We start from the raw sequence: 23,847 nt of genomic DNA on the forward strand, positions 1-23,847 counted from the left end.
TATTTTGTGTATTCTAATTGTAATCATAAACTTAAAAAATTGTTTGTTCTACAAAACTATAAATGTAGAATCCTGGGACTTTCCTTAAATGGTTAATTCCTTTGGCACTTTACCACAGCAAACAAACCTAAGACTAAGCGATAGCAAAGGAATCAAGAAAACAACATGAAAAAACTGAGACTACCAAGGACCAACAGTCAAGGGAGGAGAAGTTGTTGATCCTCATAAACAATAAACTTTTCCACATACCCACTCACATGGGGGGTTGAAACTAATTTGGGAGAGCGCTGAAAATCCCTTAAAACTGCTGCACCATCTGTAAGCTTGCTCACATTGCAAATAGTGAAACGCATGACTTGACTATTTACGTATAGATCAAAATAGGTAATCTAAGTTACGAGCTCTACATCTACATAATCTTAATCTTAATCTTAAATTATCAATTTTAATATAATAAATTATTAACTTTTATCCTCAAGATTGGTGTGTGCGTTTGTCGTCTGACGGATCTAAAAAGATGTTTAACTTTTACTATTTTTCTTCAAAGGTATACTATTCCTTGTATGCGATATCTAGCCCCACAGTTCTGTCTAGCTTATAATTATTATTATTTGTATATATTAATTTATGGTATCTTAAATTTTCGAACCACAACTGGAAGCCACTCCCTAACTAGTTCTTAAACTGAGACCATAAACCGAAATTGGAGAGCTTCTCGCCATCTTCCCACTCCTCCAAATGGCTCCCAAGCGTGCGTGTGTGTGTGTTCGGGGTGGCACTTACCCTCTGACCCCTAGAAACCCCTGGAACCCGCCTCTGGCCAACTTCATCAGCGCTCACATTTCCAGCCCCTCGTGCTGTGGAAACTGTGCAACTTGTGTGTTGCGCATTTCAACTTAACTGAATTATTAGCCGACTTGTGTGAATTATGATCTCTTAGTGCTGATACACCAGGCCACACGGCAGCGCCTGGTTTGCTCCCCTCCCCAGCACCCCCGCGCCCCCATGTGAAATGCACCCCCTCAAGCCGCCGCCACTGTTGCACTCTCAGCCACTTTCGTTAATGCATTTGCCCAGTGGCCATGTGGGATTCTTGTTGCTCCTGCTCCTGCTACATTTGTTGTTGCTGCTCAGGCAATTTTCCAAAAACAATAACAGGAACTGCAAATACGCACACATGCACTGAGAAAAAAGCCTAAAGAATAATATTTGGAATAAATAATATTTGGAATTTTATCTGTCAATAAAGGTTTTAATAAATTGGCTTACCGAATTTTTGCAATTTATTTTTGCATTTGTTTTGGTTCTACTTATTACACCACTTGTCGATTAAAATAAATTACTATACAATTATAATTAGGTAACATACTAATAAGAATATTTTCTTATGTTGTAGGATAACAATAAATATTGAGCAGACAATGTTTTTTCTCCGTGTAACTACGGTTTTGCGTATTTCAACTGTTGACTGTTCACCTTGCAGTTGCAACTCACACAAAACCCAAAAAGACGAAGGCTGAGCCAGACAAAAACTTGTTTTTGAGCCCCACGCTAAGCTTGCCTCGGTCTGGGCCCAAGCTTTTGTTATATTCATACTGTTGTTATTGGTCTTGGCAATTGTTGTGGGGCATTGCAGGATCCAGATCCCTACGGATCTGGCATACATTTTTTTGTATGCTGCTTCCCACAGATTGCAGTATAACTCATCCCTGGAAAACAGGGGAAGCCCGGAAAAGAATGATCCAGAAAGTATGCTTATGAGGGACGAAGATGGAAGTACCCTAGAGAGCATGTAGGTCAAAAAATGTCTTAAATTTAATATTTAAAAGTTTTTTACTTAAGAATAAGCTGTGCTTATTTGATTTCAGTGAAGTGTGGTCTTTGAAATAAGTTTAGTATAATTTTTCTAGATAATAATTATGATGTGGAAACAAATATTTCATTGCTTTGCCGATCATTCAATGTGTATTTTTTAACACAGCTTTGTCTGCTAAAAGGTTTTAATTTATCTTGAATAATATATTTATAATATATATTTATTATTTAAATTGCAATGAGTTAGCAGGGTTACAAAGGAATATTTCGTAAATTATTGTTAATATTCAACAGCATATTTCTTTCATGAACTAAATATTAGGAGTATTATCCAACAAACAGTAGAACACATACCTGCTCAATAACCCAGCCATTCAAAATTCAAATCAAAGATACGCATTGAATATTTGGTTGAACTCGCTCTGAGAGGGCATCGTCAAATGCTTTTAGGCCCAGACGAACTTTACTTAACCCCGACCTCCATGGTCCTGCAGACCTTAGTCCCTCGGCCACCATCCATTCTCCAGTCGGTTGAAAATGATTTATGACGCTGGTCGTAGGGATTAGCATATGAAACCAAACAGAGCCGGTTGTCCTGGCCAGCTCCTTGCCGCCTTACCACTCCCCTACGGCTGCTCCGACTAAGCCAGTTTCCGTTTGTTTGCTTAGGCTAGAAAATGGACAAGATTTGGGCTAAAATCGAACCGGAAATGGCTTAAGCAAACACAGACACACGCTGGCATGCATATATGTGGGCCAAAGTGTGCAAATCTCAGTTGTGCTGTGTGTGTGAGTGTTGCGACAGGAAGGCAAGTTAGGGAGTGACCTGCAGTATGCGTAATTAACCTTTGACACGGACGGGTTGGTCTGCCCTTCGTGCTGCTGCCCTTCGCCTACCTCTTTCTGGCATATTCATATTTCACTTACCGTTTGGCAATTAGTTCATTGCAGGTGTGTACGAAAGGGTCGGGTCAAGCATCGCCAATTGATCTCTGAACCCTGGGCCAAAGATGGCTACGATTTTCCTCCTAATTATGTTTTCTTTAATCTGCCTGATGAGCTTGTGTGCGAGTGGGCGGGAGATATGTCCTGCATAATCTCTTTCCAGGCAGATACATGAATATTAGGAGCTTTCCGGCCGTAATTTAAAGATAACTATGACAAGTCCTCAAAAGACATTTTGTGTTCATTATACATGTTAAGCTATATGGGACATGTGCGTCATTTTTGGTGACCTGAATAGGCTTTGAATGCGATTACATTACAGAGTACTTGTCAAACATTATAACCAAGGGGACATGAGCTATTATTGCAAGTACATCGAAGGAAATAGCTTGGATTGGATAAAGTTTTGATCTGGTTCGGGCAGAATATTTAAGGGCACTTTCTGATTATATTTTTTTAAAGTTATGTTAAACTGTGACCTCACTGTTTGTGATACTAAAATGTCCCAAGCAAGTTCGAGTGTCAATTCAGAAAACAAGTACTATGTTTTTACTGGGTCTGAATGATCTGTTTTTAGTGCCTATAAAATACAATACAAATTAGGGAAATCGCAGGGATGTCGACTCTATGTTTAGTGATGTCCATGATCGTGCTCGCTGCTTTTTTTGTGGGACTTGTGCCACTTCTTCTTGTGTTCCTCGCCACCCTTCTTGCCGTGTTCCTTTTTGTGGCCCCACTTCTTGGCCTCTTCGTGCTTCTTCTTGTGACCCTTGTGACCCTTCTTTTTGTGGCCCTTCTTGCTGTGGCCCTTCTTGCCGTAGTGCTCCTCGTGCCCGCCCTTTTTGTGGTGACCTTTCTTGAAGCTGCCGCCCTTCTTGTGTTTCTTGGACTCCTCGAAACCTCCGTGCTTCTCCTCCCCGCCCTCGTTGTGATCCTCGTCGTAGAACTTCTTTTCCTTCTTGTTCTCGTCCAGCTTGTGGACGTTGTGCTTGCCCTTGATGGAGTGCCCCTTCTTGTAGGAGCCGTGGTCCTCGAACTCGCTGCCCTTCTCGCCCTTGGAGCCCTTCTTCTTCTTCTTGTGGTGGGACTCGGAGTGCTTGTGCTTCTTCTCGTGACCCTCCTCCTCGCCGTGCTCCCCCTTCTTGCCCTCCTTGTCGTGGTGACCCTTCTCGCCCTTCTCGGAGTGCTCGTCGTGCTTGTGACCCTTCTTGCTCTTCCCGCCTTTCTTGTGGAAGTGCTCGCTGTGGTGCTCCTCGCCGGACTCCTCCTCGCCGCCCTCGGAGTGCTCCTCGTGCTTCGTGGCGGCCACCAGCTGATCGGGGTCCTAAATAGGTTGGATGGATAAGATTCGTACCAAAAGAGTTGTAAATATTTAAGCAAAACTTGATTCCAACATGGCGTATGCCTAATATTATTATTCTGGCTTGCCATTGGTATATTAAAAGCCACTTGCAAGAAAGTTATTCAGCAAATATAACTTTAACTCTTTTTAAAAACACTTGCACTTTGTATTTTTATAACACAATACAAAATACATTGTAAAACTAAATCATATAATCATTGACAGTGGGATATCAAAAGAATCCTGTTACTAAGAGTTTTCTTTCAAACAAAAGTCCTAAGACCTTATAGCAAAAAATAGTTGTCCTAATACTCAGAAAAAATTGATTAGATGTGATGATAATTTTTTTTAAATTCAATACTTTGATTTATTCAATTTTTGCTGTCTATTTTCTTTTTAAATATCGATATCACGCTTTTACCCAGAGTAATTTTGGGCTGTGTTCTCTCTATTTCGCTTTGAGAATATTTTCAGAAAGGGAAAATAATATCTATATAATATATTTACCATGCGAATATTAAATTTATCGTCTTTTTTTGTGAAAAAGCAAAGATATCCGTGGCTAGAAGTGACAAATCTGTTACCTGCTCCTGCTTCTGCTCGAAGTACGGCTGAAAATCCTCAAAGTCCTGGCCGAGCAGCGCCGAGCTTATGGCCATGGCCCTGTCCGGCGTTGAGTGCAGGGCCAAAGCCCTGGCCAGAAGCCCCAGCAGCGTTATCACTTGCCAAGCCGGCCACATCGCTGATGCCTCTGCTGCTCCTTGTTATCCTTGTTAGCCTGCGTCCTGGGTGGCTGCTGCCTCCGAATTCCTCTGTGTCTCTGGTGCGGCTGCCACGCCCGCTTATCGCCGTCTGCTGGACTCGCCTCGAGCCGCCGGATCTTTTTATCCACACTCTCCTCGCCTGCCCCAGATTGCGGCTGATTTGCCAACTTTGCTGCCCACTTTTTGCACCCCTTTTTTGGGTTTCGTTTCGGTATATTGCGTTAGATGGGAGGTACTGCAAGGGTATATTAAATGTTTCCCTCTTAAGCTATCTCGACATCCAAAATTATTGCGATAAATGAAATTTACATTATTAAAGATTATTTTTATAGGGTCTCTGAGCCTAATATTATTTTAATATATTAATCGTCCTTATCAGTAATACCTAATACCTTTACCTTATATATTATGCTGTATTACAAAGTCATTGTGTAATTACAGCCACTCAATATATATATATAAAACAGGTCACTAAAAAGCATCATAACTATTTACAAGAGCTTCAAATGTTTTGTGAATAATTTTTGGTAAAGTATAAGCTCGATCACACCAATTAGCTATTAATGAGTTTTGTTACAATTACATAGGGTGTCAAATGGTCCAGATATTTTTAGACCTGTCTTACCCTTTTTTCCCCATAGTTATTTGGTTTTTGTTTGGTTGTTTTCAATGTTTCTTTTGTCTTTAAGTGCATAACGTTGTTCCCGACAGAAAAACCCTTCGAACTGGCCAACTTCTTGCGGTTTGGGAGCTCTTTCTTGCCACAGTTGGCGCTGTTGGCCAAAACAAGCGACTTTTGTTACGCTGCACATTGCAAAACCGAAGCAGTGGTTGTTGTCATTGGAAATTACCAGGCCAGAAGACCAAACCGAATGCCCAAGTGGCCCAGTGGATCTTATTGTCTTCCGATTGGTTGAGTTCGACGGCAGTCGCATGATGGATTTGCTACGAGGCTACGCCCCCTCCCCAATTACCCATCAATCATGGGCTTTGCTGTTTGCCGGCTTGATTTTCAACTTAATTAATAATTTATTGGCCACTTGTGAGTGTCTTGTATGCAGTTGATTGATAACAACAAATGGGGATTGACCACAAAGTCGGACGGAGAAGGGTCTGCGATAAGAAGCTGTTTTAGTGGGCGATGTTAGGACCAGACGTGTCAATAAATGAGGATTTGCCGGTCTCCGAGAAGGTAATTACTTAATTTAACAAATATGACATGCAAATGACAGTGATGTAGGAAATGGATTTTTCGTTTGGTATTTCATACTTGATTTGAGTTAATTAATTAATTCAATTAATTTATTTATTCTTTCTGATGTGTTTTACCAAACGTAAGCTAACCCCTTTACAACATTATAACCTTAAGATGTTTTAGCCTTTTGGACCCTCATCATAATTCATAAAGTTTCCGCTACATTTTTTCGTACCTATAGGAGACTGTTAATTTATTTACAGGATAAGTAATTTCACTTGTATTATATTTGAGTGGAATGTTAATTTTTCCTTTAAACTATCTACAAAAAAAACGTTTTATTGTAATACTTTTTGTTTAAGCATCGCCCATTTTTCCAATATTTTTAAGGCGCTTCAAGGCTCTTCCCCATTTATTAGTTGACCTATTTTTTGGTGCTCTTAACTACTCCTCCCAGCGGCATATTTCGGGGACTACGCCCCTGACCACTTCCGGAGTCACGTCGACGCCTCTTGGTATTTATGCGCCCGGTGCGTCGCCATAAAGCTGCCGGGTGGCGTTATAAATACACGTCTTTAAGTTATATCTGCCGCCCCTCGCTTTTCCGTTCGGCACCTCTTAATCCTCTTTTTGCTACTCTGTTTATCCATCGCTTTTTGGCCATTTCTCTTGGCCTCATCTTGGGGCCCGACCTGGTCGCAGGAAATGCATTTTAAATGTCGGCGGCGGCATAAATAAACCGTTAATGTTAACACGGAGTGCAGGGAAATAGGAGGAGGAGTGGTCACGGGTGGGCTGTGGCGGGAAGAGGGGTGCGTTGCCTTAATTTATGAGCCGCGGCAACAAGGACAAACGAGGAATTTCGTTCGATTTCGCATTTCCATTCCATTCGATTCGATTTGGGGAAAATTCCTTCGCGCCCGCTTGCTGGCAAAAGTTTGACAGCCACTTGGCACCTTCGGAACTTTTTCCTACCGCCCGTCGAATCTGCCCAGCCCACCATCCGTATCCGGTTTTTGTGCTCCTGCTACTCCAAACTGTCCCCAGTTCCCTGGCTGCTTTCGCATTCACACAAAGTTCAGTAGTTGGCCAAAAGTCACTTGGCATGCATATAAATTGTCAGCCATTAAATTTGCATTGACATTTTGGCCGTGTTTTTTAACCCACCGCCGCCCAGCAGAGGCATCCGGACCCCTACCCGCCCAGAACCCCCTCCCCCCGGATTTAGCCGGGTGATTTATCTATGCACTCTTTGATTGCATGGAGCTGCGAGCATTGAGGGCAAATTCTCGACGACTCGACGAGTTTTGTTTGCCATGTTTTGGTGCTTGTTTTTATTGAATTTCCTGAATTAATTTGCCAACATCAGGCTGCATATATACAAAAAACTAAACAAAAAGTGGCTGGTGGGTACGATGCGACAAATGCCCTTACAGTAACAGGGGATATTCGGAAGGGATAAACATTTTACCATCAGGTCTTTAAAAGCAGTACTCCATGTCATGTTGTGACCATAAATATAAATTAAACAATATTGGCATTTTTACCAATTAAAATTATTTTAACTTTTTAAATTGTGTAAGAATTTTATCATTGTTATTAATCCTTCAAATCATAAAAACATGTTCAATCTATTGTATATTTCAAGTCATGTTGCAAGCAACCTGAGAAAGTGTATCAAAAACTATTGGGGGACGTCAGAAAAAAATACCAAGAGGGCGAAAAAAAGTCTGTGGAACGTTGATTAAACATGGCTTGGCATTGACATGAGTCGAGGAGTTGCATCCACTCCACAGATTCAATCCGGACCAGGATATCTTTTCAGGTTGGTCCGGCAATTAGCCTAATACCCAAGGACCTGGTGGCCTTCTCGCTTGGCTTTTAGCCATATTGAGTCGACCAGCAGTGGTCTCCCCATGTGTCCCAATCATAATCAAAAAAGGTTTACCCACAACCACCACTCGAATTTTTTCTTCGGGATTTATGTAATCACATTGGATAGGAGCTTGGTCAAGAGGCATTGACTAAAGGCTTAATTGTGACTATATGTGTGTGAGACTCCCATGAAAAGAAATCTCGAAATCTTTACCAGGTAATCATTTGCCAGGACATTTCTTAGTAATTCATTCGATTTGGGGCAAAAACTTCTGGCCTAATTTGGGGGACGGTTTTTGTAGTGGGTTCATGAATAAGAAAGACATAATCGACGGATGCTGCTGGAGTGAAGATATGAAATGTGGAAATAGTTAAAGGCACTTTCAGGGAAGGAACCAAGTTATTAGTTATTAAATTGCATAAACGCTTATTTCTTTTCTTAAATTGTACTGAAAATTAGATTTAGGAACTCGATAGCAATTTTCTTTGTGATAGTGCTTTTATATTCACCTTAGGTTTTGTGCAAAAGACGTTGCTCTGTCATTTGCATCTGCATTTAATTTTTCGTGTGAATTAAATTTCCAGCGCTCCACTTCCTTCCTTCCACCTTGCTGCCTCAAAAACTGACAGGTGCCTGGGGTCAACTAGCCGAAGGTGAAAGCATTTCCGGTAAACGTTATTTACCTGCAGGCGCTTTCAGATGCTTTGCACCAAAGCCGCAGCCCTTGTCGCCTTTTCCAGCTTCCTCGAGACGTTTAGGGGTGGGGTCTTTAGTTCGCCACGTTTATTTATTGCAACGTTTTGACAAGCTTTAAAATATCCCAGCTAAACTTTGATCGCACTGGTGGTGGGGAAAATCTGAAAAACGCCAATGAAACAGCTCCTTATGCAGTGAGCGCAAAATATTTTAAAAAGATATCGCAGTTAGGAGTTATGTCGATTTGAGGTTGGGGGTGTGCCAGAAAGGTTTGAGAATCATCTACAATTTATGGCATTGCCTACTTTTTGGCAACTCATTTAATCTTCGAATACTTGTCAAACTGTTTTACAACAAATAAAATAAAATATTTATTGGGGTGACACAGAAATCTCTTTGGGCGGGATTCGGTTGAAACTTGTATTGATGTTACTTAAGTTTCACCCCAATTTGCCGGAAAGATTTCAGTGTCAATCCCGATAAAAACTTTTTTTATAAACGGCACTTAGAATTGCGTTGTTTATTGTTAGGTTTATCTGTAAATGTTTTTTTTAGTGTTATTCCTGAAAACACCTTTAAAACTATGAATCCTATTTTAAAACTAACTTTAAAACATTTAAAAATAAAACAAAATATATAGAAAAACTCTTGAATTATATTGGACAATGAAATCATTAATCTAATTGTTGAATTAAGAAGTTTGAGTCCATTTCTTCATTGTTAAAGCAAATTTGCTTAATGTTACTAAGACTGATGCATTTTCATCTCTAGTAAAAATGAAAAGGGCATTTAAAAAAATTTAATTTAATTAATTTAAAATTCTGATGTAGCATAAATCATAAATCTAGTAATAAACAGTTTTATTTGTAAGTTACAATTAATTCAAAAATATTACCTTAAAAATGTTAAGATATCTGCCGATCACAAACAACATTTGGGATACATACATTACAAATTTAAAAATTCTTAGTTTCTCATTTAAATAGTTGTTAGATCCTTGTTCCCCAAGATATTACACCACAAAAAATGCAAAAGGATTCGAAAATATGTTTTTGAAGTGTAAACATCCCGCTGGCACGTGCTGGCTTTGGCTGAGCCCGAGTTGCACCTGGCTGAGGTATTCTTCTGGCGGATGCTGCTGCTCCTTGCAGCAAATGCAGCGTGACAGTCGCGGCTTTTTCACTCAGCTCGCACATACACCTGTAAAACCTGTATTGAAATGTGGGTCGCGGGGTGGAGGGAAGGGGATGCTAGGGGACGAAGGGGAGGGACTTCACCTCAGCGCAGCATTTCAAAATTCAATAAAAACCCTTTGTTTTCGCTACGCGCGCATTGAAAACTTTGAGCCAAGGTTTGTTGGCTTTCCATCGGGCTACATGACTTAACCCCCCCGGCCACCCCCCTCAACCACGCCCCTGCTTGCGGTACATTTTGCACGTACGCTGCATTTTTACGCATCGCATTTTTAGCAACAATTTCACCTTCAGTCTCTGCGGCTGATGCTTCTTCTTCCAGTCCCATGTGTGCGGGGGCGTGGGGGGCGTGGCATGTGTCTGTACAATTTTAAATGATTTGCTGAGGGCGTGGGTCTGTTGTGTGGTTGTTGCTACGGCGTGAGTTTTCATTAAGACCGAAAACCGAATCTTTGCCCAGGGAAAAACGAGATTCTGCGGCTTGGCTTTAAGTCAAGGTGGAAATGGCATCCTCGCAGATCGATAAGCGAAGTTGAAAGCAGCAAAACTTGCGGAATAAAGCTAATTAATTCACATTGGCGAGGCGGGGGAGGCGACCACTGTGGCGTATGAGCAATCTGTCTGTCTGCCGGCGGTTTCCATGGCCAGGTGTCAGGGCGGGCAACTTTTGTACCTTTTACCCTCATTGCCGTGTTGCTGCTGCCACATATCTGGAATTACTTTGTTGTTTCACAGCTGAAAAGCGGGCTGAACCAGCACATTAAAGGGGTTTTGGTGCTTTGCTCTTAAGTTTTTAAAGTAATTTGGCCAAATCAGAGGTTTTCAGTGTGTTGTTTGGCTGTCAGATTTAGCTAAATGATATTGAAATATGAGGGATAATGAATTTTTTCTGTAACATTTTGGTAACTCTTGTTTATTTTAATCAATGTTTCAAGTACTTGATTGCGGAGTTTGATGAATTGGAATAGCTAAATTTTTATACCCGTTACTCGTAGAGTAAAAGGGTATACTAGATTCGTCGGAAAGTATGTTACAGGCAGAAGGAAGCGTTTCCGACCCCATAAAGTACATATATTCTTGATCAGGATCACTAGCCGAGTCGATCTAGCCATGTCCGTCTGCCCGTCTGTCCGTCTGTCCGTATGAACGCTGAGATCTCGAAACTATAAGAGCTACAATACTGAGATTAAGCATACAGATTCCTGAGATTCCTGCGCAGCGCAAGTTTGTTTCAGAAGAGTGCCACGCCCACTCTAACGCCCACAAACCGCCCAAAACTGTGGCTCCTACAGTTTTGATGCTAGAACAAAAATTTTAACTGAAATGTATTGTTCTCATCAATACCTATCGATTGACTTAAAAAAAAGTTTGCCACGCCCACTTTAACGCCCACAAACTGCCCACAAACTTCAAAAAATCGTAAGTATGAACGCGGATATCTCGAAAAATATCAATGATAGAAAAACGGGATTTCAGATTTAGATTCCGTAGGCTTGAGCGCAGCGCAAGTTTGTTACGCGAATATGCCACGCCCACTCTAACGTCCACAAACCGCCCAAGCCTGTGGCGCCCACAATTTTCGTTAGATCGTTAGATTCGCTAGATAAAAAATTTTAAGTGAAATGTATTGGTCTCGTCAATACCTATCGATTGATTTTAAAAAAACTTTGCCACGCCCACTCTAACGCCCACAACGCTTAAATCTGTCTACCGCCGGTAGGTGGCGCATTTGCTGCTTGCATATCTCCACTTTCCTTTGGTCCCTTTAGCTGAGTAACGGGTATCTGATAGTCGAGGTTCTCGACTATAGCGTTCTTCCTTGTTTTTTTTATTAAGTACTAACTACTTTGCAAATATTATCATCAGCTGTACTTCAATTTCTTAAAAATTATATCCATAAAGACCTTTGAACTATAATAATATTTATGCTGAAATGGGCCCTTTAAAATATAGTAAAATTTATACCAAATATGGGTAGGTTGAAGTCTTTTCCAGTCCATTTACTGACTGAGTGTAAATCATGCGATTACCTACACTCTCAGGTGATCAGCGCCATATTTTTGATTCCCTTGGCATAAGCCAAGTTTATGACAGCTCCCAGGCACATGGCAAATATCTCACATTGTTTCGACACCTGAGGTATATTCTCAAATTGAATGGGGAATATCGAAGAATGACGGCGGACTCAAGCTGGTCGACTACATTGACAGGCGTCGTCTAAATTATGCGATGCCCTGCGAAGGCATTCACACAGACATCGCATATCAGCTTATTTCGATTCAACTTTTCCATTTCCATTCCCCCCTCACCAGTTTTCCGCCCCACCCAATTTTCCGCACAGTGTGTGGGTTCAGCGGTTTGCCCAGCTTCTATTCTTTATGTGTATTGATTTGAAATGAATCTCCATGTAAGCGAGGCCAAGCGCAGAATACGCTTCTGAATCGGAATCAGCAGCAGCAAAAACTGCACTAGCAGCTTTCCCACTGAAAACCCAACCCCACAACGCCACAAATGTTAAAACTCCCAACTACAAATTGCAGTGTTACAATGCCCTGGGTATTATTGGGTATTTCAAGTTCAATCAGGAGCAAACTATACAATCAAAATGTATTTGTTTTTACCCAAAGAAATTTTATTTTTAAAGTAATTGTAAGCCAATATACTAACGATTTTAAAATGAAATAAACATACATTCTTAGATAAGCGTAAGGCTTTATAATCGTTAATATTATTTAAAAGAGTATGGATTTTAATTGATACCTTTAGGTCACACTGATTTCTGAGATTTCCCTGTTTATTCAGAATTTAGAAAAGCATGTGAGTTTTAATAACTATTAAACAGTTTTACTCTCGGTAATTTTCTCATTTACTCTACAAATTTGGTAAAGAACATTTCCGATGCGGTGTTTAATATTTTACCTTGCAAATTTCTCGCTATTTCCTTTTCGATACTCCTGTTTCTGTTACTGCTGCCATTTCCGCTCCTGTTCCTGCTTGGCTTTGGCATATAACTTACTGTCATATTTTCATCTAGCCATGGTTCCGATCCACCCGCCCCGAAATCCATCCCCCGCTGCTCTCTTTGTTATTATTGTGCTTGCCTTCCTATTGAATGCTTCTTTCGTATTAAAAGTTTCATTCTTTTCTGCATGCTGCTTTTTGTTCTTCGGGATCTCTGTTTCATGGGGCTTTCGAGGGGAGAAATGCCCTTCTGGATTTTGTTAACTTTGTTATTTCTGTTGTTGTCGAGGACGAGGAGCTGGTGGCTGCTGCTGCTTGGCGCTATTCAATTTTCAATAAAATATGTAAATTTATACCGCATTCTGTTGTCCTCCTTCTGCCGACCCAATATTTTCCCACATCCCCGCATCTTTTGGCCGTCGTCCTGGCCCAGGACCTGACTCACTCTGCACCCAAAAAAATTTGATTTGGAAAATATCCATATAAATAGTCTATTTAATAATATTTTATTTGAAAAGTTGTACATTATACTATTTCGATTATTTATTTTTAGTATTTCTATTAATACAAATCTTTATCAGACATTTTCATTTATAGTTTAAAAATATTTAAAAAAAAAAAAAAAAAGTTTGTCTTGAGATTTAATTTTAAAAAATATAATAAATCAATAAATAATAAGTGACAATGCACATTCCCTGAAAATGAGTAAATATATTTTTTATAGCACTCCAAATTTTGTTACATTTTTTCAGAGTGCTGTTCTTATCTCGGCCGTTTCTCATCGGCAACATTTGATAGCTCCAAGTTATGGCCAAAGCCCCCTTCTTCCGCACACATACACAGAGACAGTCCCCTGTCTGCCACTAAGCAGTGAAGTATGTTATTAATTTGTAATTTGTTTATGGTTATTTGTGCAAAAATCAAAGGCCAGAGATTGTACTTTGAAGTAGTCGATGCAAAGAGCTTACCCAAAGGAGAAGTTTATGCTGATGTTTTGGCAGAGGGGCAGAGCGATTGCCAGAGGGGGGAGCGGGTGGAGCGAAATAATTTTGAATATTTAAGGAGAATTATCCCATGATAAACTCGCTGAAATTGAGTCGAAAATTGACTTGGTATGTCGTTTAAAAAACGTTTTGACGTGTTTTGCTTATTTCAGCTTTTTTGGGTGATTTTTTCTGGGCTTAAACGTTTAACATAGGGCTTCTACAAGCTTTTGTTAGGCTGCAATTTGGCAAATAAGTTTTGAATACTAACTAAAGCATTTCGTATAAGAATTTAAAATCAACGAGTCACTACAAATACTTTGTGACTTTGTAAATTGTTTTTAAAGCCAATAGGCCAGTTTGATTTGCAAAGCAGTCAATCAAAATGAGTTGGTCTGATTTCAATTTCTATCAAATAACAAAAAATTCTTTATCTAGTCTATCAAAATATTATATTGACTTATTTCTGTGTGATTGGTTAGTGCATTAGTGCTTTTGTATACTCTTTAGATATGTCGGCATATTAGTCTTGAACTATCTTTTATGCAAATATTACAAATTTTGAATTGTAGGTTCATTTTTATTGACATTTTGAACTTATTACTTATTGTTGTATTGTTGTAAAAAATGATAAGACAATTACTTTTTCTATACAATAGTTATTACGTTTAAAGACTATGAGCGATTCAGATTATATACATTTTTTAAACGGAATTTTTTCGATTAACAATATGGGATTAGGTATTGAAAAATATGTTGACAGTGCAACAAACATATAAACAGATAAGATAGATGGATAGAAAGGGTATCTTCAGATCAGGTACGCTTTGGTTTTTCGCCCATCTGCTTGTTAACTGGGCTGCAATATAATCAATCATTAAACTCCAATAGTCACGTTTCTGCTTCCCCTCCGGCTAAGCAAATCAAATCAAATCAAATCAAAGGAAATAAAACGTCAGGCAGTGTTGTGTAAGGACGCTTTTTGTTTGACTTCTGCATTTTTCATACAGAAACCAACAATGAACGCAGCCATATGAACAGCAACAATTCACTCATTCGCATTCATTGTCATTTGTTCCATCTTGTGTGTATTTATTCATGCATTTGTTTGCTTTCTGACGCTTGTTTCCGAAAAATTATGTGCAAAAAAAGTTGAATTAAAACCGAAAAAAGCACAAAAAGTGAATAAAATTGTCAAATAAGCGCAAAGACAAACAAAAGCTGAACGCGACGGAGAGCACGAGAAACACCAAAAAAAAACCTCGAAATACAAAAAATATACCGAAAAACAATAAACCCAAGCACACAAAGCGAGTTTAATTGCCTGTCCCAGTAAAAAAGAAAAAGAATGAAGATCCTGCCGTTGTTCTTGTTGCTTTGTCAATGTTAATTTCACTGCAAGGGGCACAGTTCATAAATAAGTACGGGTGTATGCCCCGGTCTTTGTGTATCCACTAGACACAAGACCATTCCCATGACTGGCAAAAGGCAGCATCTCGCCACTCCACTCAAGTTTGTGCTAAAACAAAAGTTAATTAGAATGTTCCTCCATCATAATGCGAGGCCCCCCGAAGACCCATCTTCCACCCCCTGAACGAAAACAAAAACCCAAAATAAAACCAAAAACAGAAGCTCAGCAGACAAAGTTGCAGGCAGTAAATTAGATTAACAACAACAACAAACGTTGACAAAACAAACGCAACAAGCAATTAAAAATGTAAAATTTGGAGCTCTTAGCTTTCGACTTCCTTTAAAATTATTTGCGCAATTTTATGAGCAAGCAAGTTAAATGAAGCATTGCAATTTGGGTTTTGTGCGCAATATTTGGGCCAGTAGTTTGGAAACTGTTCTACTTCGATATGTATTTATTCATAGTTTTAAAAGTCATAAATGACGACCATTTTTAGGCAAACAGATACAAAATAAGGTATTTAAAAGTATTTATATAGTATATAGTAGTAGTATAGTCCTACGCATGCATTTCGAATAACGACGTGCTTTTTCATTGCATACTTTTGGACACCATTATAAGTGGTTTCAAACCCTTTGTTACTTTTGTGGCTCCCACAATCTTTGTCTAGTTTATTACCGCAGAATTGAAACCCTTGGAAACTCCAAGAACCCCGCTATTGAAAGCATATTATATCCTCGGCATTAACTGCCGGTACTTGGCCCTAATTTGCAACTCAAGAAAAGTTGTCCCCGAATCTATTCCCATTTTCTGCAGAGAAAATCCCAAAGTCAACTGTTAATTAGACTCCGCGACTGTACCGTCAATGGCCGAGCATGTTTTTCTTTCGGCTATATCAACTTTTAACTAACCATAATTTATGGTGCTCACTGCTAAAAGTTTGTCGAGGGAGCGTCCTCCATGTCCATGTCTTAAGCTATTTTTAAATGGGCTTCGGACAGAAACTTTTGAGAAGCAAACAAACAAAATTTTTGGCGAGTTTTTCCGCAGACCCTCCGCCTCTCCTGGAAAACTGTTGAAAACTGTAAAACCGTAACAGTTGACAGATCCTTCTAATGATAAACGAAACTTGCAAGTGGCAATGAGTTTTTAATGAAGCCCGGCATGTCCAGCAAAAAGCCTAAGAGCCACCACTGAAAAAATAATTAAATTGTCTTTATAAAAAGATTTCTGGTATAAGGAAAATATTTTATTTTCATATTAAATCCATTAGATATGTTTGCGTTCCTATAAACTTTGCTATTTTAATTAAAAATGGGATTGTCAATATTTTTTTTTTACTAAATGAGGATAAGCATTTAAAGCCTTTGGCAAAAAAAAAGTTCTTAGTTTAAAATAATAAAATGTTTGTGAACTTTCATATACTTTTTTACCTGGATGTGTAATGTTCTGTTTTATTATTTTTTTTAAGTGTGAGGGAAGATTCTAAAAGCTTCTGGTTCAGTTTGTGTTTTCAGTTTTCGGTTCCATCTGCAAGTCAAACAAAGTGAAATGGGGCAAAAGTGGCTTTAAGCTAGTTGAGCGGCCCGAGCGTGTTTGGTCATATTTTCAACATGGCTAGCAAATAAATAACAGGACAAACTTTTCAATAAATAAAATTAAAAACTTTTCCTCGACGTTCGCCCCGGTCAAAAGTTCGTCGCCAGGCGGCTCGCACACACAAATCTCTTTGGCTCTTTCTTGTTTTATTTTTTCGTTTCGTCGAATCAAATTCGAGTTGGGCAAACAAACAAACAGAGTAACAGGAGAGCGGACCGGCGAATTGGGGCATCAGGGGTCAAAGGGTATGCAGCTGGGGCTGGGGTCCCCAGGACAGACAAGCGGCAATTGACCGTAAAAATGTATATGTATATGCCAGTTAAGCCGAACGCCCACGAATGGCTTCCAAGACCTCTGGAACAGAGGATGGCAGGGATTCCTGGCCAGGTCTACAACTGTTGTAAACTTGGCCCTCTAAGTAAACCAACTGAGGCGCTTGAGGTTTGAAAACAATCACCTTGGCGGCCGAATTTCATTTCGAACATCCTTGGCCTGAACGGCTCCAAACAGTGGGCTTATAAAGTGTGTGGCCAAGGTAGAGATTAAAGCTGGGAAGGCCAACGACTTAGACAAATTTTGATTAAAAATAAAATATTTTACACAAGAAATTAGTAAGTAAATTCTTTATTTACCCAACAAAAACCAATTTTAACCTTTTTACCCATTAAATTTTCAATACATTTTCTAGACCAGCGACCCAAACCTTCTTTCCGATTCCCAATTTGTAATTGCATGTTTCCTTTCAGCTCTTGACCGCCTTACAAAAAATAAAGCAAAAATGGTCGAAAATCTCGATACATTTCTGCGATCCCCAGCCACTGATTGCCCTGAACCAATCAGAATACTGTTTGCACTCAGTGTAAGCAATCAGTTGAGCAGAGCGGCGAGTTCAGTTCGCGTCGCGGGGCAGCTAAATCAACTAAAAGTTGGTGCGAAGAAAAAACAAAATCAAATTTGGGTGGTTGGTGGGCGAGGGAGAGGGGAGTGGGTGGCCAAAAATGAATTGGTCAAGTGGAAAAATTGGCAGTGCTCTTGGTGGAGCGTTCAAGGGGTGGCCGAAAAAGTATTGAAATACATTTAATGAAAAAGTTAGACAAAGTCGCGAGGGAAGGAAAAAAATCGGAAACGTGGAATCCACTTGCCTTCGTGGCTGTGCCGGAAAATGGCAAAATATCCCGCCCACACACAGAGTATATCCACAACGGATCTGATGTGATTTCAGCGTAAGCAAGAGGAACAAGTACGAAAATAGGAATTGAGCATGCTAAACACTGATTGCGTTTTAATGCCGGTTATGGATGAGTGGAACGGGATTCAAGAGTGCGGAAAAGTTTTTGCAGAAAGAAATCGCGGCACTGACTAGGCCTTCTATAAGATGGAACCATGCGCGGATCCAGGGGATATGGTAATGGAATCCCACTCGGGTAAAAAAGTATATGTAATATGTATTTTATTGCAAATGTTTGATATGGGTGATATATCCCCCCACTCGCTTAAAAATGCATATTTAATATGTATTTTATTCAAAATTTTTGTTTTTCTTTTTATGAGCGCCTCCCCCCACAACCAAATTATGGATCCGCCACTGGACGAAACAAATAATGAAATAGGTATTCATTAAAAATCGATGCACCCAAAATTAACAGATAATTGAGATTTAATACCAGCTGCATTAAAAGTATAGATTCAGGACGAAAATAATTTAAAGTCTATACCTTACATCTTTATTTCTATATTAAAGAGTCTATAAATTGGATTTGTGGTATTATTTTTAAGCGAATACATTTATATTTAATACTTGGGAAAGAATTAATTTAATACTTTTATTATAGATGCCAAATCGATACTCAATATTTTTGGCAAAAGCCTATTACCAGGCCCTATTTTAGAAGAAAACGCATGCGCAAATTGTTAAATAATATGATTTCAAACTCGTTAGTACAGCTTAAATGGGGTTTGGATAATTTGTAGCCTAATTTTAATTCTGTCACACCATTTAAACCGTATACAAAGGATTTTCATTCGAATCTCGAATAATTCGCTCATTTATCTGGCTGTCTCTCTGCCGCATCGTCCATCATCTTAACGCTTTTCCCCTCTCCCATTTCCAAGATCAGGCCACTGCGACGGGCGGCTAACTGATGATTCCCTGACCATGGTCCATGACTTTCCTGCGGATAACAAATTGGGCTGCCTCCAGTGCTCCATCTTCAGCAGCTCCCTCTTTATCACCTCCTAAATGGCATTCCTTTCGGCCCTTTCGTGCAGCTCCTGCTCTTGTTGCTCCTTCTCGGGGTCCGCATCCTTTGGGTGCGTCTGCTGCCCCGCATCCTGTCCAATCACTTGCCCCTGCCCCTGCCCCGCCCCCGCCACTGGCCCAGCAAATCCTCCGCCTCCTTATACAGATATCCTCATTTTTAACGGCTTGGCATTTGCAAACTGCAGCGTCATTTAAACTTTTCTCATTTGATGGCAGCGGCGGCAGCAGCGACGCCAGCGCAAAACTTCGTCCTGCTGCCGCTGCCGCTTTTGCAATCGAGTGCTCAATGAGGAGAAAGGGGGATGCACCGACTTCTCGATAAGCAGTGCACTCGAAGAAAATATGTGCTCTGATTTTCCCAAAATTGCCATTCAAAGTAATAAGTAATTAAATGAAATATCATACTTTAAAAGACAAATAAGGTATAAATATGTTATCACGAATTATTATGAATATATTAAATTCTTCATATAACCCGGATTAATAATTAATTTCCTAATTCCTATTTGATTCACAGGAGTAATCATTCGGCTGAATCTTACCCACGTAATATATGGACAGCCCCCCATTATAATAATATGTCTATTGGTTTAAGCATTCATGAATAGGGGTAAGTTGCTCAACCTAGTATATATTCTGACAGATTCAACAATCGTTTGAAAATCGTTTAAAATGTTCATTAAACAATTGTGTTAAAGTTAAAAAGATTTCGATTAAACTCCATATTTCATTCTTTAATATCAAGTTAAGAATTCACAGATAAATAGTTATCAGTTTTTGATTTTAAAAAACAATATGTGCAATAAAAAAACGGTTTTGCAATATCCGCCATTATGCAATTATTTTCAGAGTGTAATGACAAGGTTCTTGGCTCAATGGGACTTCTAAGAAATTTCGGCTTCGGTTTCCCTCAAGGATCGTCATTGTTTGGCCAACGCATTTTTAATATGCAACTAATTTGCAGGACACGACAGCGACGCAATGCGGCAGAGTCCGATGGGAAGGGGCAGGGACTTCCGGGGGCTGGGACTGCAACCTTGCAGGAGCAGGTGCAACTTAGGTGCAAGAGATGGCGATGGTGCAACTCGGTTGTGTCCCATGACGGCTATTGTTTGAATTCAATTCCCGCCTTTGTCGCCTCTACTACTTTGGCCAAAGTTTCGCACGCCCGGATTGCACATCCCTCGCCCGATCCCCCCTCGATTTCTCATGGGCTCCCTTGGCTGCTGTTTGACTTTCAGTCTCGAATGATTTACCTTACAAGATAAACAGACCGACGCAGGCTTTGTCTGAGCAGCCAAGTTTGACTTTTGTCTTTTGTGCCTCTAGAGCAGGCGAATGCGGCTTCTGCTTCTCTGCTACTACCTAAGCTGTTATGGCACTGGTTAAATTGCTTGATTATTTTGGTATGTTATAAAATATATATTCGAATTTTATCAAAAGTAAATGAATTTTAAAGCCTTTATCAAAATTAAGCAATTTTATTTGCGCTAACAAAGTAATTTTAAGAGACTTTATCTTAAATACGAACAGATTTATTTTTTTCCAGTTTTTCCTCTTTTATATTTACCAAAAATGTATAGTTTATGAATTATTTGTTGATTTTACCCACCTTAAATTTTCAATTATTGTTTAGTTGCCGTTTATATGGTATTTTAGGTAAACTTAGCAATTAAATTAATAAAATACATTTAAAAAATATTTTCTCTTACCATGACCTTAAATTTAGATGGTAAAAAGTTAAGTGTCATAGGGGCATATTCCTGCTTACAGCTCGGCAGCTGCTTTCTCTGCTCACTTCCCCTCCAGAGCTTTTTGGATAATGCGCTTGAAATTGTTGCTAGGAGTGGCGCGCTGCTCTTCCCCTCGACTGGCGCCGCATTGGGCCTGGGCAATGCAATTTCAACTCTTTGATAACTCGGCTAAAGTGCATTTGGCTGACAACGATATGCCGCGTCCGCCCGCCCGCCCCGCGCACCCCCTTTCTTATCAGTGAAAAGAAAGTAAGACACATGAAAATGCAATAGCCAAAGTTTGATATGAAAACGCAGCGAGTCGCGCTCCCCTTTTCCCCGCCGAGCGGAAAAGCCCGCCTTCCTTCTTTCGCTCAGCCGCGTATTGCAAAAGTTTTCAATTGTATTTTTTCCTGCACAGCCTCATCCGCTTTTCCCATAGTTTTTTCCTCATTCCCGATTCTTGTTCGCACTTTTGGGTTTTTGTATGTGATTGCGTTTAATTTTGAATGCTGCCGCCAAGCTGATAAATTGCCTCGGCATTTGCATTTCCCCTTAACCACAGACGAAAAAGAAACCATCTGCACCCCCTGAGAAACGGGGGAATATTTTCGCGCAACTTTCTTAAGAGATGAATTGTCAGCTGAGCAAATGCAGCTGTAAATGTGGCGAATTTCCAGGAAAAAGGATTTGGGACCAGGAACTTTTAGGGGGATTCGAGGTGCGAAATTCTCCGAAGAAACTTGAAGTTTTATTGATTTCGGTTTACCTTTCTGCCACTTCTTTTGGCTTTTTAACTTGACGGTTAAAAATGGATCGAATGGGAAATGATTAAACTGAGGTCATACTTTAACAGACTTCTATGTACAAGGTAATAGCAGGAGCCAATCCAAAAGTGTCGTAAGTGCTTGTTCTTATTTATACGAAAAATCAGAGAAAACTTTGGCAATTTTCTGTAAATCAGTCTGTCCCCAATTCGATTTCCCCTCCACAGTTGGTGGCCAAGCTGAGGCCACACGTTGTCAACACATCATATCGACCCATTAACTGCCCCCTCTCCTGGCTTACGCAACCTTGTCTTAAGTTAAAGTCAAAATCCGCAAATAGAACAAAAAGAAAACCGTGTGGCGGAGGAAAACACACTTATGTTGCAAAATATGTCACGTGCCGAAATGTCCGAGTGCCAATAAGTGGAGGAACTAAAAGAGGAACCGGATGGAGTCCTGGAAGGGGATAAAGGACACTGCGGACAGCGGACACATGTTCCTGTTAGTTGGGAACTGTCCTCGTCCGCTCAAAACTTGTCACTTTTTACGCGCAGCTGCAGTTTATTTTAAGATTGGCCGGGTGGCACCTTCTCCCCCACTTTCACCTCCTCGGCTGCCTTGTTTCGATGGCATCGCTGACGCTTTTCGCTTACTTTCCACTGGCCGAAACTTTTCCACTCTCGTCACACTTTCCTTGCCTCCCATCCCCTCCCCCGCCCACTCTCCTTAACACTTGTCGCTACTTTTTAGCTATTTTGATTTTTAAGAAACAAAAAGTGAGTAGAAGGGGCAAGAAAGACGGGGATGGAAACTGGAAAGGGGACTAAGACCGAAAGCTGAAATACTCTAAATTTAAATAGGCATTGAATACAAAATTACATGCTAGTCTCTTAAGCAGCGACTAAGACAAATATAATCCATTTTAATTCAAAAGTGAAGGGTGTTTTTTCATGCAAGGATTGCCCTGATATCATATCTTAACCCATATTAGGTTAAATTAATAGGTATTAGGTATAGTTTTACTAAAATGTTTCCTTGAGATCATAAAAATCCATCATAATATTTAAAGGTGTACCAAAAATGCTTCAAAATAGTTATTGATAATCTTTATATCCAAACGATCTGAAAAAGGTTCTATTGAACTGGATTTCAGTGCTGCCATTAAAAAAAGGACAGATGTGAAATAAAAAGGAAACAAAGAACCATTCATTTTATTTTAAAACGCAGAAATCAGTATACAGGAACAGATATCTTGAAAATGTAATTTAGGCAGAGTTTCATTGGCTATACCTTACAAAATAATAAATGGTCTGTCCTGAAGACTAGATTTGACAGCCCTGCTGGATTTATTAACAAAATCTGGGCTTAAAGTTTTTCGTTTCCTTTCGCATATGGGGGTACTTCTGTTTACTTTAAAAAATAAGCGGATCAAATATTTTCATTTTCTGGATTGTGTTGAAATCGAGACACCGTCTCTTACAGAGTATAAATAAAAGATGGGTGGCAGGGGGAGGAGGCATCAACGGAATGGAAACTTTTGTTGCTGATTTCTTTTGCAATTTTCGGCAGCTGCCCCCGCAGCATCCCCAGTCACGCCCCCCTGCTCCTTCCCCATCTCCATCCCGATCTCCATCCATCCCCATCCCACTTCCGCTGAACCGGCGTCATGTGCGAAATAAGTTTCACACTTAACGACATAACAAGTTTTCGCCGAGCAGTGTCCGCGCCCCATTCTCCGTTTTGCTCCTCAGCAGCGACGCGACATTGTCCAGGGTTTTCAGGATTTTCCGGGTTCTCAGGGTTGTCAGCGACAACGCGATGATTTTTGAGTGCAGGTCATTTCATAAAGGGGCGGTGGAGAGTGTCTCGTTCTCGGGCGAAGCGCATTGTTAGCTGCAAATGAAACAATCTTCAAGAACGTTTGAAGAGCTTAATTCGAGAGAGTTATGGCTGAAACGGAAACTGTCAAGTGCTTCAAATGTGATGAGAGATGTCCTTGTGCAGATGCAAGCTAAGCATGTATACTGTACGCTGCTTAAGATCTTCAACGTATCAAATGCTAAGGATGGAAATTGGGCTCCAAAATATAATGCAATTGTACGAAAATATCGCTTTATTTTATTTAATTAGTATGGTAAATCATACAATGAAAATTGAAATATGTTTCTTACACAAAGATTATTTATCTTTAATATTTCTAAAAAGACTAAGTTGTTAATTTATGGTTGTTATATGGCTTGTATTATCTTTAATTATCGCGGTCCTTCCCCGATTCCCCCTTATAAACGATGGTCCTCCTGCACTTTT

At 39.9% G+C, this 23,847-nt stretch overlaps 1 protein-coding gene across 1 annotated transcript; it reads right to left on the reverse strand.

Moving 5' to 3' along the window:
• Window positions 1–3,391: 3,391 nt before the first annotated feature.
• On the reverse strand, window positions 3,392–4,842 carry LOC119548707 (high mobility group nucleosome-binding domain-containing protein 5). The gene is made up of 2 exons (XM_037856170.1): window positions 4,687–4,842; window positions 3,392–4,084 (listed from the first exon to the last, which is right to left on the reverse strand). Exons 1-2 carry the CDS (start codon window positions 4,840–4,842, stop codon window positions 3,392–3,394), a joined length of 849 nt encoding a protein of 282 aa, XP_037712098.1.
• Between the last annotated feature and the right edge of the window lie 19,005 nt (window positions 4,843–23,847).

Source organism: Drosophila subpulchrella, chromosome 2L (genome assembly GCF_014743375.2).
Source record: "Drosophila subpulchrella strain 33 F10 #4 breed RU33 chromosome 2L, RU_Dsub_v1.1 Primary Assembly, whole genome shotgun sequence".
NCBI lineage: Eukaryota > Metazoa > Arthropoda > Insecta > Diptera > Drosophilidae > Drosophila > Drosophila subpulchrella.

Coding starts and splice junctions, on each gene's coding strand:
- LOC119548707 (XM_037856170.1), bottom strand. CDS start 4,842: ATGTGGCCGGCTTGGCAAGTGATAACGCTGCTGGGGCTTCTGGCCAGG. Junction 4,085..4,686: donor TCGAGCAGAAGCAGGAGCAG/GTAACAGATTTG, acceptor CAACCTATTTAG/GACCCCGATCAGCTGGTGGC.